At 36.7% G+C, this 16,569-nt stretch overlaps 2 protein-coding genes across 5 annotated transcripts; one reads left to right on the top strand and one right to left on the bottom strand.

Annotated features, from left to right (window-relative positions):
• Positions 1–802: 802 nt before the first annotated feature.
• On the top strand, positions 803–2,810 carry LOC120001737 (60S ribosomal protein L44). Its single transcript, XM_038850183.1, has 4 exons — positions 803–948; positions 2,001–2,180; positions 2,353–2,427; positions 2,528–2,810. The coding sequence occupies exons 1-4, from the start codon at positions 946–948 to the stop codon at positions 2,585–2,587; spliced, it is 318 nt and encodes a 105-aa protein (XP_038706111.1). The 5' UTR covers positions 803–945; the 3' UTR covers positions 2,588–2,810.
• A 1,052-nt stretch (positions 2,811–3,862) lies between these two features.
• LOC120002672 lies at positions 3,863–10,385 on the bottom strand. 4 transcript variants are annotated; one of them, XR_005469175.1, is made up of 10 exons: positions 10,225–10,383; positions 9,710–9,866; positions 8,510–9,606; positions 7,323–7,444; positions 5,714–6,625; positions 5,324–5,633; positions 4,857–5,022; positions 4,616–4,721; positions 4,308–4,508; positions 3,863–4,044 (listed from the first exon to the last, which is right to left on the bottom strand). XR_005469175.1 is itself a non-coding variant. In XM_038851433.1 (9 exons), the coding sequence occupies exons 3-9, from the start codon at positions 9,326–9,328 to the stop codon at positions 4,391–4,393; spliced, it is 2,553 nt and encodes an 850-aa protein (XP_038707361.1). In that variant the 5' UTR covers positions 9,329–9,606; positions 9,710–9,866; positions 10,225–10,383; the 3' UTR covers positions 4,221–4,390. The 4 variants fall into 4 exon arrangements, 3 of the variants coding, with proteins under 3 accessions (XP_038707361.1, XP_038707363.1, XP_038707362.1); XM_038851433.1 differs by lacking the exon at positions 3,863–4,044 and having other exon boundaries at positions 4,221–4,508; XM_038851435.1 differs by lacking the exons at positions 3,863–4,044; positions 9,710–9,866 and having other exon boundaries at positions 4,221–4,508; positions 10,225–10,385.
• Between the last annotated feature and the right edge of the window lie 6,184 nt (positions 10,386–16,569).

Below are 16,569 nucleotides of genomic sequence, written 5' to 3'. Positions count from 1 at the left end.
AATCATGCCCACGCAGGGGCAGACTATCAAGCCCACATAGGGGCAGACGAAGCCCACACACCTCCTTGTAAATATTCGGAGGAGGTGAGACTAGAACCCATGACCTCAGTCAGGGACATGCAAAGTCATTGCCACTCAACCAATGGCTCATTTGCGTGGCAGTTGTTTTCTTATGGAGGAGCTAATCGTCGATCACGGTGCAAGCGAGTTGCAAGGGGGATCAACGATTGGGAATACGAACACACGTGATGATTTAACGAGAGAAGGGGCATCAGTGGGTATTAGGAGGTCCAGTAGTTGTATAGTTTTAACTAATAGAACGTCATTGCAGAGATGTTGGAGCTTCTGAGTGTAAATGGCACTGTAGATATGTAAATACGGTGTCTGTTTGGCAATGTGTTTGCACTGCTTTTCTTGGCTATGGTGAGGTGCACCACAATTTTTTTTGTGACACATCAAACACATTTTATCAGCAAAACTCACCTCATAGCACTATAATTTTTTACTTCACAACATCTTACCTCATAGCACCAAAATATAAACACTATCAAACGCTTTATACCGTAAGGTAAAATACTTTAGGTCAAGTACTTACCTATTTTTACCCGTTATTCTTCACTATGTGATAGTGTGCATCAATTGCGGTAGAAAGTAGTAGAAAAGATCTGGGCCTGCCACACTACGGGCCAGTCCAGCCCAATTGGTAAGCACGTATTGCAAAGCCTGCAAATTACTGGGCTGGGAAGGTTGGGCCCTTTCATGCTGTCAGGTCCTACGACTGGATTCGATAAATTGTTTCGGATTGCGGATCGGGTTGATTCCGTGCCCAATCAACACGAAGCCCTAACCCTATCAAACCGGCAGAAGTGTAGACGCCGCGCGTTTGTCTTTCTTGGGGTGGTTACAGTACCGAGAGAGCTCTCCTGTTCGGCTAAACCTCAAATCATGGTAACAACACCATTCTTATGTATTACTCCGTTCATTTTTGTTGTTGTTTTCCTATCATCCCTACCTTTGGCTGCTGAGAAAATGAAAGAAAGAATGTGATGCTTGAAATGTTTCAAGTCTCCGAAATTTCCTTTTTGCTGCCGTTTATGTGGCGGCACTAGACGTAGCTGATTTGTAGTCTGATCTGTGTTATTGATTATTGCGATCGTTTACATCTGCACAATCTTACTGCAGTTTTCGAAAATAGAAATCGTTATGTACTTTTGTTGAAATGAGAAGAACGTTATATTTTTGTTCGATTAGTCCGCTTAGATTGCATTTTTTTTTATGTTAGTTCGAGAAATTGTAGCATAAGTGTGTTTCAACTGCTACTCCAATGATTCCTCTTTTGTAGAATAAAAGCTGTGTAGTTGATGTTCGCATCAGTATGTGTGATATAAAGTTCTCTAGGTTCTATGTTGCATATAAATGTCTTTTTGATGTCTGTCTCTGGGAATTGGAGTGAAGAAGAAATTTGAAGCGAATCTGAAAATGATTGCTATGATTTTCTTGCTGTCAATGTATCTTTGGATCATAGAAGAAATTTCCTTTGAAAGTTTATTGCAAAATGTAAATTCATGAAAAATATATTTTGAGTGCATTATGTTCTGTGTTTAAGGATTGATTATAGACCCCCTCTCACCGAAATATGACTATTAACTGTTTTATGCCTTGGTAGATGGTTAAATAGTGCATTGTTGGGGTTAATTTTCCGGAGAACAATGTAAAAGAGTACCAAATTTTGAGTTAGTGTTGGATTAATGAGGTCTTTCCCTGGAGTTAGAATCGCTTAGATAAATACCAAAACTACCATTGCTATTACTTTCACACTTAAGATGATGTGTTTTTTGCTTTGTTGGCTCACCTTCTATCTTCTGAATTCTGTTGTATGCCACTCTATCATCTAGCCGGGTTATAAAGAACACACATTGACTGCTTGCATATGGTTAATTTATACGATACTTTCTAATGTAAGACGGACCATATTTGAGATATATTTGTTTGTTTTACAGGTGAACGTTCCAAAGACAAAGAAGACATACTGCAAGAGCAAGGAGTGTAGGAAACACACCTTGCATAAAGTCACACAATACAAGAAAGGGAAAGACAGTCTTGCTGCTCAGGGAAAGCGTCGATATGACCGTAAGCAATCAGGTTATGGAGGGCAGACCAAACCAGTTTTCCACAAGAAGGTAAATGTTCCTTTGCTTATACACTGTGATGGGGTTACTGTTTGAGGCTAGCACATAGTGGTATTGATCGTAATTTTGTATCTAAAGAAATCTTTTAAAGTTTTGTTGGCCATTGTTCGAGTGTCGGAGACACTATATGGAAATATTGATACTAACTCCCCATTCTAAATAGGCGAAAACTACAAAGAAGATTGTCCTAAGGCTGCAGTGCCAAGGTTGCAAGCATGTGTCTCAGCACCCAATCAAAGTATGTGTTCTTGGAACATGATAGGTTTTTACTTTCGCAGTATTTTTTTTTTGCTTCGTCACCCTTTTACGTATTTGATTGTTGCCATTGGTTTCTGCAGAGGTGTAAGCACTTTGAGATTGGTGGAGATAAGAAGGGGAAGGGGACGTCACTTTTCTAAATGTTTTCCATGGTATTGTCTTTTTATGTTTGTTTCCTTTTTGTATGTTGTTTAAACTCAAGGGCCAGGCGCTTATGACAGCCATTTTGTTTAAGCTTTTTTAGTCATTAGTGTGTGCTGATATATTGTGGATGATTTCTTTAAATAGTTTTCTGAGTGGTGTTTATGAATGTTTTTCAGTATAAGAAAATCGTATATCATATTTGGTTAAGTTGTTTTGGTAGGGAATCATATCTTGTAAAGTCGTTGAACTGTTGTAGTCATTTTTCGTAAATGTTGGACTTGGCTGATCGGTTTCGGGCCTTACGTCCTCACGCTATGGTGTCGCGGGTCTTTCAGATACTTCAGGCCCACTTTTAGTTCTCAGTCTAGATTCTCCGTTCTAGAGTAATAATATAGATATTGTTTGGTAGTGTGTTTCAACTGTGATGCACCTCGTAGTATCACAATTTTTTGTGACACATCAAACAGTTTTTACGTTTACCTCACATCACCACACCACATTTCACAGTACTCTTAAATGTTTATAATATATGTTGAATTGTCTTACGTAATCAAATTAGGTCAATTGTTTTATTTTAGATTAATGTACAATGTAAACGTTAAGTGATTTTATATTAATATTATTAATCATCTAATATAATCGTAATTTAGATGCGTCAAACGCACCTCACAATATCACACCATAGTTTTAAAAGTGATGTGTCAAATAACTTTTTGTGTTCCAACTCACCTCACAGCATCACAGTTTTATAACTCACTGCATTGCACAACACCTCACAGTACTCACACACAGGCCCATAATTGGTTGTCCCATTCCGTCTTGAATTATGTTTACGGAGTCGTTCCGTCTTGAATTATGTTTACAGAGTCGTACTCAGAATGGAAGCTCAGCGGGAACTTAAGTTGGACTCTCAAGTTTAGGCCCAACATGCGAGCCCAATCTCCGAACTCGTGCTTTCATCGGCTAGACAGGTCATGGGTGCAATGATCCCTTCCACTGGGGTTGAATCATTTACAACTGAATAATGCTTTAGACCACAAAAAAATAACTCCTAAAAGATCCTATTTAATGTGAAGTATTGAATATGAAATGAATTTTACATGTTTATTTTTAATCAATGACTATTTTAATGTCATATAGATTTGAAAGATTTTTGATAATCATATTTTGAGTCTCTAGTGTTATCCTTTACAGTTATGGATATAATAAGGTTTCAAGGTGTAGGCCCCATTGGGGCAACTTTCGGGCAATAGAACAATAATACTTGTTCCTGATTGCAGAACCCGTTCCACAAATTCATAAACTGGAAGCTCGTGTTACACCACTGGTGTCACTGCACACTGAAAATAATTAGTATCATATTTGATGCAGAGAAAGAACGCGTTTTCTTCCAAAATCAGAATTCCTGCTTGAGAAATCACATTGAAAACGTTGTGTGCCCCGCCCACCAATCCTGTATTTCCAAACTTAGTAATCGCAGAGGAACGGGGGAGCAAAGCATAGGTAAATATGTAAACAGACCCAATATTCTAAATATTATAATCACAATCAAAGCCGTCCATTTAAATGAAAAAAATAGCCATTTGGAAACAAGGGAGTTAAAAATCAACGTTAAAAGACTCCAAAATATCGATGTCAATCTTTTCCTCTTTTCATTATTCTCAAAATGAAAAAAGAATAAAAGTCATCTGGTTAGTCATTCCATAAATAGACTACCTGGTGGGATGCAGAAGCATGGACTGGAATCTCACATCCGTCATTTTTTTTTTACCATTTCTTTCTCTTTTCCAACCATTGTATCACAAGATGCAATAAGCACGGATCACCTCAACTACCGGTGCCCTACACATTGGACACTTTCCCCCACATTGGACCAACTCGTTGGCACATTTCGAACATGTGCCCATGTGCCCACATCTGTAACCATAATACAAAGAAACATGCATGAGCAAATACGATAGTACATCTGCAGGCCTTAGATTTACTTCTTGTCCAATTCAACAAATTCAGTATGAATTCACCACCTGTACAGTAAAGAATCAATGTTGCTATTGGAACATATGCAGCAAATCCCTTTCCTCACATTATCCCATTTAGATCCATCCTCTGGTAAGCCATTTTCACAGATCCCTGAAAGAGAGATGACATATAGTGCTTTTCCGATAAAATATTTCATACAAGACCACTCATGATTTGACAGAAGGAAAAACGATAAAGCACAAGTAAGCAAGGAGAGAAGAAAGCTAATTAAAATTAAAGACCAACCTGCAGAACCAGATGATCGATTCAGAGCAGCAGAAACTTCCTGTCTAATTGATCGTTGCAACTCTAGTTGCATATCCATGCAAGCTTCAAGCATACTTTGCATGTTATTCATCCTTTGCTGTAGCCTAGCCATGTCAAATCTCAAGTCATTAACAATGTCCCACTCCTGCAACAATTGTAAAAATGTGTTAATTTTTTTTTACTACTAGAAAACTATGCCATAATTACAGCAAGACACTGAATGCAGCCATTTAAATAGGCCAAAAAAAAGGGGGGAAAATAAAGAAAGAGATAATAGCTTTTCTTATGAAAACCTGTTACTTTAAGAATTCGTTTTCTTTTCCACCTTGGACTTACGAAGAAATTGCCAATAGATACAATAACTTATCAATAATAGTATGATTAGAACAAAAGTACATTCCAGAAAAGTATCCAATCTGGATGATAAATGGCAAAAATGTACTCACAATTCCCAAACGATGATGCATGTCATGCTGTGACCATCTATAGTCCTGCGGCCCATCGACCCAGATCTGCCGAACAGGAGGTGCATGTGGGGGTGGTAGAGGGGGTGGAGTGGGAGGGCTCCCAACAGCATCACCCCTCCCTTCATTATGATCCCCTGTCTGCTGCTCCAGATCTTGTTCAGCTGATGCGGCAGGAGTAGAAGTTCCTTCCCATTCGAAAGGAGCTTGGCTTTGCCTTTCGACATATGATTGTATTAATCGGTCAAGACTCTCACGGAACCCACTACGAAGAAGAGTAGATACGCTTCTCCTACAAAATGAATAAAAGCTCAATTAGAAGTAGATCACAAAAGTGCCAAAGAATAAGACCTTTAGTTATTAACTGCATACCTAGTTAGTAGTTCCCGGATTTCTGTACTGTAAACATTACCATCATCAGGTAGATAAAACGTATCAACTCTTCCAACTGAAACAGTCTCATCAGAAGGCCCATCAAACCAATTCTGCATGGCCTCTTGATATTCACCATCCACACGCCACACTTCAGATGCTTGCTGCATACGATCGTGTTCCAAGTCTTCATTTCCCAAAAAACTTTGGGACAATCCATTGGTGGTTTCTTGCTGCCGTCTGTCCACATCATCCCCAATACCACCTCTCATTTCATTAGATCCAAATAAGTTTCCTACCACAGTTTCCAAAACTTGATCATGCTGTTGTTCTACTAAGGTAGAAGATTCAAGCTGATTTAAATCTTCAGTAGTGTTGCTTTCCACACTGTCTGAATGATCTGATAAAATTGAGCCAGAATAATCCTCCCTATTTCGATGAGATCGATAAGTGACTACTTCGCTGGGTTGCTCAAAATGGACATCACCTTCATTTCTGAAACTTTCTAGGGATGTTTCACTATTAGGACCTTCCTGCCAGTTTCTCTCCTCTTCTTGCCCATTAACATCACCCCGTTCCAAGTTCGAAACAGAGGCTAACTGTTGCATGTCTCTAACATCACTCTCTGAAACTTGTTCAGACCACTCCTCCAAACAATCAGTAGCTTCCTGTGAACATCTTTCTTCGAGAATGCTGCCTTCCATGTTAGTTCTACCATTAGATAACCCATGGCTCTCAATTTCCTCATTATTGGAATCAAATTGTCCATGAATTTCATGCACGAGTTGCAGTGAACTAATTTCACTATTCTGTTCATTTCTATTGCCATAAGTGTCAATGTTAGATGATGTATCAGAGAGGTTGCCACCTGCTTGATCACAAGAGTGGTCCAACCTAGATAGAAATCCATCCCTGCTTCAAAAAATTATAGTTAACAAATTACCATACTAAGTTAATGAATGGCACTTCAATAAACAGTGCTGTGGCAGTACTGTACCACTGTCTCTTACATAAAAATAACTACAAATGGTATACTGCTATTATATGGCAAAAGCCATAGTTTACAATTGAAAACAACGGGAAAAAAATAATGAATTGAGGAAATTAAACCTAGGTACACAAGATCCAGAATTGTGCCCCAATTATTCTACACAGAATCTTCACAACGAGCTAAGAAATGCCAGCGTAATGATGTTCTTAAATGCATCCCAGGAAACAAGTAACAACTTACAATACTATCCTTTCTCAAGTATGGGCAAGAACACTTTCCTATCAATCAAAGATCAGGACTGCCAGCCTCTCTCAATCACTCAGAAGATTATACCAGCCTCGTGTAATCGGTCATATTCTATTCTTTTAATAATCAAACAGATTGTGAAAAGAGAGAGACAGATTTCCCACAATCAAACAGATTATATTCTTTTCACAAGCTCAATAATCAAAATCCCTACAAATTCCCATCAACAGCAAGATATCAAGATTATTCTTCTCTATTGTAGGTGTGAGAGAAAAGAAAGTGAGAGAGGGAGAGGGACAAGGAAAGTTATGAAAATAGAGACATGGTTGTGATAATGATCTCCGTAAAAATGCTGTATAAAAAGCCACATACCTCAGATCAGATACCGTCTGCCTTTGCCTCAACAAACCTAATTCACTTGCTGCCACAGAGGTAGTAGCCCTCCCACTGTCAATTATTCTATCATTTCGCAAGAACCTGCCTCTCAGCAATGACTGCAAAAGAAACATAAAAGTTTGATATCCCTGAATTTTCTACTAGGGGAAAAGCAACTAAAGCCTTAGAGGCAGGCACAGAAGGGCTGAATGCCACAAGGTTCACAACAATGACCTTACTGAACCAGCATATCCAAGGGTTCCGAACACAAGCATATAGAACTCCTCTGAAAACCTAGAACTCTGAAATTGTCTGTTCTTAATCACAATATTTCCATTCAAACTCTAAATTTAAATACTCCCATCACAAAGTAGTTCAAAATTTTTTATTTTTCCATAACTTAAGAAGTTAAGAAGTTCCATATACTCAAGAATCATAGACCTCTTTTTAGAACTCTACTCACTAATCCAAGGCCAACCAATCTAAGTTCTCAAAGAACCCCTAGGTAACTGACTGAGGCTGAAATCATTTTTTATTGGCAGAACAATGCATATTAAGATGCCAAAATCTGACAGTGCGCCTTGTACACAGGGGGTGTGCATACACAAGCAAACCAAACTAGTAATCAGAGAACAAAAAGATAAAAAACATCAAAATTTTAGGTATATAATCTTAATTTTTGGGTTTCCTTAGAATAGAAAGATATTAAGTGCATTTTCTGTTACGTAAAAACATGGACATCCTATCATATATATAAAGAAAAAATTCCGAGAGAAATTAAATCACAAAATTCTTGATGTAAACTTGATTGCTCTCCGACTAGCATATTCATAAGTATTTATTGTTGTATTACTATCATCATTGCAAAGATGGATTATATTTCCAACGTGGCACAGCAATTAATTAAGGGTTTTTTTACGTATGGCATTGGCATTAGTCTACCAATTGGCCTTCAAACTACATTCAAAAACAATTTCAAGTAACAAGTTTCTGTTCTCCTAATTCAACAGTCAAATTTAAATCCAAATCATGAGCCAATTTTATAAGCTTTGATACCTAAAAAATAAACACATCCATGAAAACCTAAAAAAAGAAGCAAAGGGGCTAATAATAATGCAAAAAAAGCGACATCACCACTTGGAAAAACAGCTGCAATAGTACATCCATGTAGCAGCGAAGTAAACCTGAATGCGGTTGCGATGAGCGAATTGAGAGACAGCACGACACTCCAATAAACCTTGGAGCTCTCTTTGCCTCTCTCTTTCCGATTTCTTCAGCATATCAAGCAGGGCTTGTCTGCCACATAATCTACGAATGCCCCTATGGATATGCTCGTTTCGACCTTCATTCAGGTTAGCAGCCAATCCGTCAAGAACTCGTTCAATTTGTCCACCAACTTCAGCCACTTGTTCATCTCTATGATCAGGACGTGCACCTCGCTGACGACTATTCATTTGCACCCACTCCCTTATGATTCTCACCCTCTCCTGTTCAGTTTCACCAAGCCATTCTGCCCTTGAGCCATGGTTCACAGAGGAAACATTAGATCTCTGCTCTCTCACACCACTGTTCATCCATTCCCGAAAAATTTGTCTCACCCTTTCCCTTTCATCTAGCCCCAAATCAGAAGAGTGGTCACGATTAAAATTGCTTGTATCCTCTTGTTCGTTTTGATGCCCAACTGGACCTGTAGACCACTGTCCATAATTGTTCTCACTGACACTGACATCCTCTGGAATACCACTGTTTTCGCTACTACCACCATCAGACATATCTGTCCTGGAAAGTTCATAATTTCTTTGTTGGAAAATTCTCTCACCAACTCTTTCTTGGCCATGACTCACCACATGTTCATCCTCAATCTCCCTCCACATTTGCAGCATAGAGGATGACCGGGTACCCGACCGCCCTTCGTTTCCCTGCTGTCTTGCAGCTTGAGACTGAGATCCCCTTAGGAAAGAAGTATCAGGGACAGAAACATTATGCAAACCAGCAATAGCCATTAGTCTGAACTGAAAACTCACACTCAAGATCTTTCACCCCATCTGCCTACGCTACATTCAAAAAATGCACATTCTAGGATAAATAGAAACATATTAATGCTGTCAGAATCATCTAATTGCATGAAACCAGTAACCCTCGGCTTCATCATCATTACTTTCAAGATTCACTGAAGAGCAACATGAAGATTCGCGTAACAGGATGAACAAATACTATTGGCAATAAATGATCGAATTTCCTCTGCATCTGATCAGAGGAGCAATAAATTTCCCCAAATTTTCTGCATCAATCAAGAATCCATTATATATTTCCATTTTAAATCATGTTAAATAAACGTGGATAAATAAATTAAATCAAAAAAGTGCATATACGGATTTAACTACCTCAAACATCTAGAGCCTTTTTAACAGAGGAAAGGTAATTGATATCTCAATTTTTCCATTATTTGAAAGCTCAGTTCTAATAGCTTCCACTTAACTGAGACAAACAAATCTTAATTTAATCTCCAGTTACTCAATCATCTATTAGGCGACTGAGAAACTGCACGAAAATAAGCGGATTAGAGCCATGAACCTCAAATTTCACATTATAAGAAAACAGGACAACGATTTCGACAACATTTGTAACGGCCCCAAATCACTCTTAAGGAGATAATCTAATCTCCCGGACGAGAGATTCAAACTCCGCATCCCATTCTTTCCCTCGTCTTTCTCAGAAACCAAACAACGAAAGAATGAATGAACAACATGATAAATCCGCATTACAGTTTATTCAAAATCCACACCAAAATAAATCATAACAAAAATCAAGATCGACAACCAAAAACACCTATGAGAATCAAAGACATAAAAGGTCTGTTTAAATAAATTACAGGACTGTTCAACAATCGAAAGCGTACCAGTGAAGCTCTGCTATTGATTTTGAAGTAAAGGAAACGAAACCCTAGAGAGAGACATATGTAGATAAAAAAAAAAACGAAAAGAAAAAAAAGGAGGGAGATGGAAAGAAATTTAGTCCTTATTCAGAGAAATGGCGGAAGATTTGGAAGTAATAAATGTGGCGGATTCACGTCACGGTAGCGCGGTCTACGCTTATCAGACTTGCCGTAACACTAACGTCTAAAATTTTTTGAGCAAGGGGCCACAAATTTTTGACACGTGTCCTTGCAAATTACCCAAGTTTCCGAGGTCTTGAATTCAACGGAAGTAGTTTAGCAATCACACGACGCCGTTCTTTATGCTTCGTCTGGCTTAAAAAGTTTTAAAACGCCTAAAAGGGCACAATTGGAATTTCAAGAGGAAAATGCACGTGAGCTCCTCGTGGCAGCGGTTTTGTCAACATGTATGATGGGAGCAATGGACACTTTCCAAGAAACCGACCAAGCTTCCTAATCCAATTATTTTAAAGATTGAGAAATTTTTTATTTGACTTTAATTTGAATTTAATTTAACTGATTTAAATTTGATATAGTCTTACTTTAGTCGAATTTGATAACCTTTTGACCTAAATATAATTTGATTCCATTTTGAAGGGGTTGACCTGCAATTGATATCCTCTCTTGCCTATAGTCGATCATTATCATTTGGTACTAATTAAAAATTTAATTAAAATTTAATTTTTTAATATGGTATATTTAAGTTGTATAATTACAAGTTACAATTCTACCAGTGAATCGTATGTTTGTCATCATATTTAGTGTGATTAAAAAAATGTAAGAACATAGTGTCCTCGAAAACAAAAGGATTCCTTGTGTTTCAGAAGAGTAAATAAAGTAAAGGACAACTTAAGTTCGATTCACTATTGATATCATTCTTTGACCTTTTAATGATTAGGACTTTTAAAAAACAAAATGAAAGAAGCAACTGAAGTGTGTCAGAAAAGTTAATCAACCAAACGAAAAGAAATATATACCATATTTACAACAACTTAGATACATATACTCCTGAACTAGGGTTAAGTTCCATCAAGACATGGACCCACACGTTAATTTTTCATGTGTTTGTACAAACTACATAATTTATTGATTCTTACGTAAACTCAATGATTTACCCAACGCACACCCAAAAAGATAATGGCTGCTAATTATATAATTAAAAATGAAAAAATGGATACTGTAGAAACTAAAAAACTGTGCATATTCTGGTGAAAATTGTCCACCTGCGGACACCTGAGATGTTCATGTCATGTACATAGCCTCCCACCCACCAAGAAATTAAAACGGATCGTTATTTCCAATCTGCATCCCAATATATTAGGTAGCTAGGTAAGAGACTTTTAGATCTAAACCTTGTTACTTTATTTACACAACTACAAGCCACATATACGCAGGAGGTAGCCTTCTCAACTAACAGCATTAATATTTGGTGGGTTTTAAGATTGCAACTCTTACCTACTCCAGTGTGAATTGCAAGTGTGTGAAGAATTTTACTTACCGATCTTACAAAGTAAGTAACCTGTGTATTTGTTTGTGTGATTAGCAATTTATAATGACAAGAAAAAAAAACACTTTTCTGCGACTCCAAGTCTCCAACATTCTGTAAAAAGCTTGTTTATCAATTAATCCGATTAGAAATTCAATAATTAAAGAGCGTTGACTGGTTTGTGGTGATCTGCTGCCAACCAATGTCGGTGGTACTTACTACATGCATAATAATGTGTTTCCTGTATATATACAATCGTAAGGTGTTACTATAATTAATTATTCATTGATGAAGTCGAGAATGTTAGTGCAAAGCCGACCGAAGGCTAATTTAGCTTATTAAAGCATGATTAGAACTACTTCATGGCCAACATGGATCCGTATCACATATCCTGGCTTGTCCAAATTCTTATTATATAGTCCCCTATGACTTCACAGACTAAGTAGAAACCCTCCCAAAGCACACTATTGTATCGATTTTGTCTGGTTGTGTATATAAATGATCAGGTGCAGGGACCTGAGACTGTTAACATGAACCCCACATCATTAATTAGTGGTACGCATGGAACCTCATATAAATTGAATCGATCAGGTCACTAAATAACTTTGATTGGGGATTTTATTGAATTTATAAATATTATGATTATATAGCATTAATATGATAATATCAATCAACATTATTTGTTATATCATATCATTATGTACTGTACTGTTTTCTGATATTTATTTCATCTAATATATGTCTTTTTGTTCGTCATTATAACCATAATTAATATTTTACAAACAAAATTTAACCAAACACCACATGAATATATTGGTCCGAAATAAATTATTGATTGGGGTGTTTGGTAATACTTGTAAGGAACACACTAGTTTATACTTGATAATTTTATCATAAATTAACATATTTTCAAAATAAAACTTGTTGATGGAGCTTATATTTTTTAAGTATATGGTGCGCTTGTTAAAATGGTTTATTGTGGCGTCTATGTTTTACCACATTTACATGATTGAGCAAGAAAAAAAAAAACACATATTTTAGGCCATTGCAAGAAACCAATTAAAAAAGAAAGGAAGACACTCGGAATAGATAGGCAAAAGAAGACAATTAATGTACAGTAACATAAAGAATATATGGGCATTATCTAGAAGACTAAAGTGGGCATAATATTGTTGATCAACATGAAAACAAATGACATATGGATAACAAGGAAGAGTCATATATAAGTTGGATTAGGTTGATTTTGCTACTCTTCCAGGTCCTTCTATTGTCCTCTATGAACTTGATATGGCCTACATCAATCAGAGGGTTTCATACTTCCATTTGGCAAGAATCCATGCGCAAGATATCAGTTTGGGATGGAGGGGTCATCCCTCATCGATCAGTGTCTGCACAATAAATTGTTAATCAGAAAATTGTGGCTTCAAGGCCGCATGATCCTACCAAACTTCACATCTTAACCTAATTTACGGATAGCACATGCTAGTCAGGGGCTCAAATCCACCAATTTGAGAGGCCATTTGTCGTTTAATGCATTGTTTGAGCATGTTCGCGTTCTTTCATTCAACACCATGGGGCACGTCTTAATTATATATCTCCAATTTGGTCTTTTGTGTTCTAAAATCATTGCTCTGCAATATTGGTTATGTGTATGAAAAATGAGTGGAAATGAAGAGAGAGAGAGTAATTATCATATTATATGCACACCTAACGTTTTTTTAGTGATAAAAAACAATACTATTCAAGCTTGTCTTTGGACAATCGATATGAGACTAAATTCGGATCGTAAAACTCGCACGTACAATTTAGAGTTAATTGAATTGATCTTGATTAGCTAGAAATTGGTAGACAATTCAATTATTCAAGGTACACATTCATTTGCCACGTGTTCCGGATTATGGGATCATGAATTTGACAAATCACGTATAAAGGATGAGCAGTCAAACATCAAGAACAGGAGTTTGATAGCAATATTTTGTAGGAATGAGTTTTCGTTTTCCGTAGAAAAATTGCCTTTTAACACACCCTGAATGTTGATCCCATTAGCTTTTCTTGCAAAGCTTGTTTCCTCTCAATAACGTATAAGGTTCTGTTAATTATCAACAAAAACAAAAAAATATTTAAGGATCTGTCACATTTGTTTAGGATTAATTAGTTGCAACAAATACATCACATTTAGTACGTAAATTACACGCAAATTGATAGATATCAATTTATTGGCAAGAGTCGATTTACTTGCTTTTAAATAGTTAAATTTATTGGCGTGAACGTTAACCACAGGCCTCAACGGGAATCAGGTAGTTGTATGGAGAGTCAGTAATCAAGTGTAGCTATTCATTTTTCTTGGTCTTTATTCATCACACAAGTAGTGTTGCTTTCAATTTTCAAAAGCCATGTCCACTGGACTCGACGTCCAGTTTCGGCCCATTCCGTCTTTTTCACTCCAACATGTTCATGTTCCCACGTTTTCTAAATGGGCCTAAAGACCACATAAGTTCGGCCAATTCAATCTTCAAAGCCAAAAATGGCAAAATGTTCACTTCTCCCCAATTCTTAAAAGGGCCAAAAAGCCCACATTGATTTTTGGCCCGTTATTGCTTATCGTGGATAATCATCTTCATTGGACAAAAAATAGAAACTTTTGACCCTTCTCTAGACCCAAAACTCTGCGATCAATGAATAGTGGAGTGAGAACATCGACAATTGTGCAAAGAACACAGTAGGTAGACTCTGATACTTGACACCGGTGTGATGTTTGTCAAAAAAGCTTCGACGGTCAAGTCAGTAGACAATGAAGGGAGTATATAGTGAGAGAAGTGATCAAAGGCTTTTAGAGAGAGCAAGAGATACCCCAAGTGGTTGAGAGAGTTCATGAGGCTGAGGCCTTATGTATTTATAGTAGTCTCTGGTAACGTGTCATATGAGCTTACGAGCATTGATTAGGCATTTGAGGGAGTTTTCTGGTGATGGGCTTTGAGCCTTTGAGGAGTAGACAGTCCATCCCGTAGACCTGTGGACTTTACCATTGCCTCTCATGAGTTTATGGGCATGGCCAAACACTCAGTCTTATATAGGTCCTATTGTCGATCGAGACTCTCATGAACCTTATTGTATATCAGATTTGCATGTAGAGAGTTTTTGACCCGTACAACTTCAACTAAATTTTAGCAACAAACAAAAAATCTACACAAAACAAAATAATGTGCAACAACCAACAATAATTTATAGTTTCGCACAACTCAAGGTTCGAGTTTGGACAGAGACCAATAAGAAAAACTAGCCAAAGGGAGTCGAGCCACTCGGCGGACGGAGGTGTTGATTGGTACCCATGCCTTGCTATGTCACGTCCAGGGCTCCACTCACCGGTCAGCAACATTTTGAACCCCAAATGCCTATTAGACACGTGGCACTAAGACGTTCCCTCCCGCCATATTTATATTTTTCAAACGGATCCAATCAAGGTTGTCAGAATTACATTCTCATTCCACTCCCTCTTATTACGGCTGTACCGTTCCTTACAGTACCATTAACATACCACTCGTACGACAGCACACAAAGGCACAACTGTCATGTACGCGCGATGAATCGCGTGCTTGAAAGACACCACGCTGTCAACAATTAGGTGCCAAGGGAGGTGAATTCCACGAGTACCAGACTCGTTGGGTTTTGAATTATTTATTTATTTATCTCCAATTAATACGGAATTAGATCATTGAATCTTAAAGCAATGGCACTATTATTTGGCGGGCGGCGATTGGTTAGCAGATAACGAGCCGCGAATTTCAAAATTAATTTTTGTGAAAAATAAGATGAGGCACGGCAAAAAACGTACAACACAATCGCGCTGGAAAAATGTTTCGTAGACGATAATATCCCCATGGAATAGTCCAACTTATGTGGGACTATTTTTGCTTATGTGGGCCATTTTTTTAATAGGATTTGAATATGCATTCACATGATTGTTGATTTTGCAAATAGACCCTTTTATTTTTAAATTGTCTATAAGAACGTGATTTAGGAATTTTCAAATATATATAATATATTTAAAATTTTGATTATAATAACTTGCATCAAAAATAAAATAAAAATCAATAATGTTGATGGAGCCACAAACATTACCCCATCATTTTGCTAATAAGCAATATTTTGATATATTATCATGTCATTTGTTAATAAAAGCCACCTTGTCATTTGTTTAGCTTTCGTTTTTTTCCTCCTCAAATACATTGTTACTTTATTGATATCGTTTGAAAATAGTCATTATATATTTTTAATTGAAAGTAGTATTTTTTATCAATATAAGATTGGGATTATAAAATCAATAATCTATTTGACACGACGCGTTTGATTATAAAACAATTAACTCGTAAACTAAAGAGAACACTTATATTGTATTTCTTTTTGATATATTTGTAAGATTCATAATTTTTAATAAAATAATAACTTATGATTCGTTGTTCTTATATTAAATTTTGAAATGTAGTTTTATGAGTTAGCACAACAAACTTTTAATTTTGAAAATTATTTATAATTTAAAATTTTGGACTTAGAGTCATTAACATCTTCAAATAAAAAAGCAGCAAATAAATTTTTTTTCTTAATTTATTTTTTTTATCGACTCCTCGACATATTAGTCATATCCATGTCCACATTCAATTTTTTTTGTCCATTATTGGTTGAACAAGCTATTGTAAGTATTATTTTTATCTATAATCTACATGTGGAGCATTGTTAAAAAATGATGGTAAAATTTATATTGACTATAAAGTTTTCAATAGTTTCGATTTAAAAAATGATCTTAGATAATTTTGAACTTTGTAACC

The sequence above is a fragment of the Tripterygium wilfordii genome, chromosome 7 (assembly GCF_013401445.1).
Source record: "Tripterygium wilfordii isolate XIE 37 chromosome 7, ASM1340144v1, whole genome shotgun sequence".
In the NCBI taxonomy this organism is placed as follows: domain Eukaryota; kingdom Viridiplantae; phylum Streptophyta; class Magnoliopsida; order Celastrales; family Celastraceae; genus Tripterygium; species Tripterygium wilfordii.
Note: the sequence above shows the minus strand (reverse complement) of the source record. Positions and strands in the feature narration are given on the sequence as shown.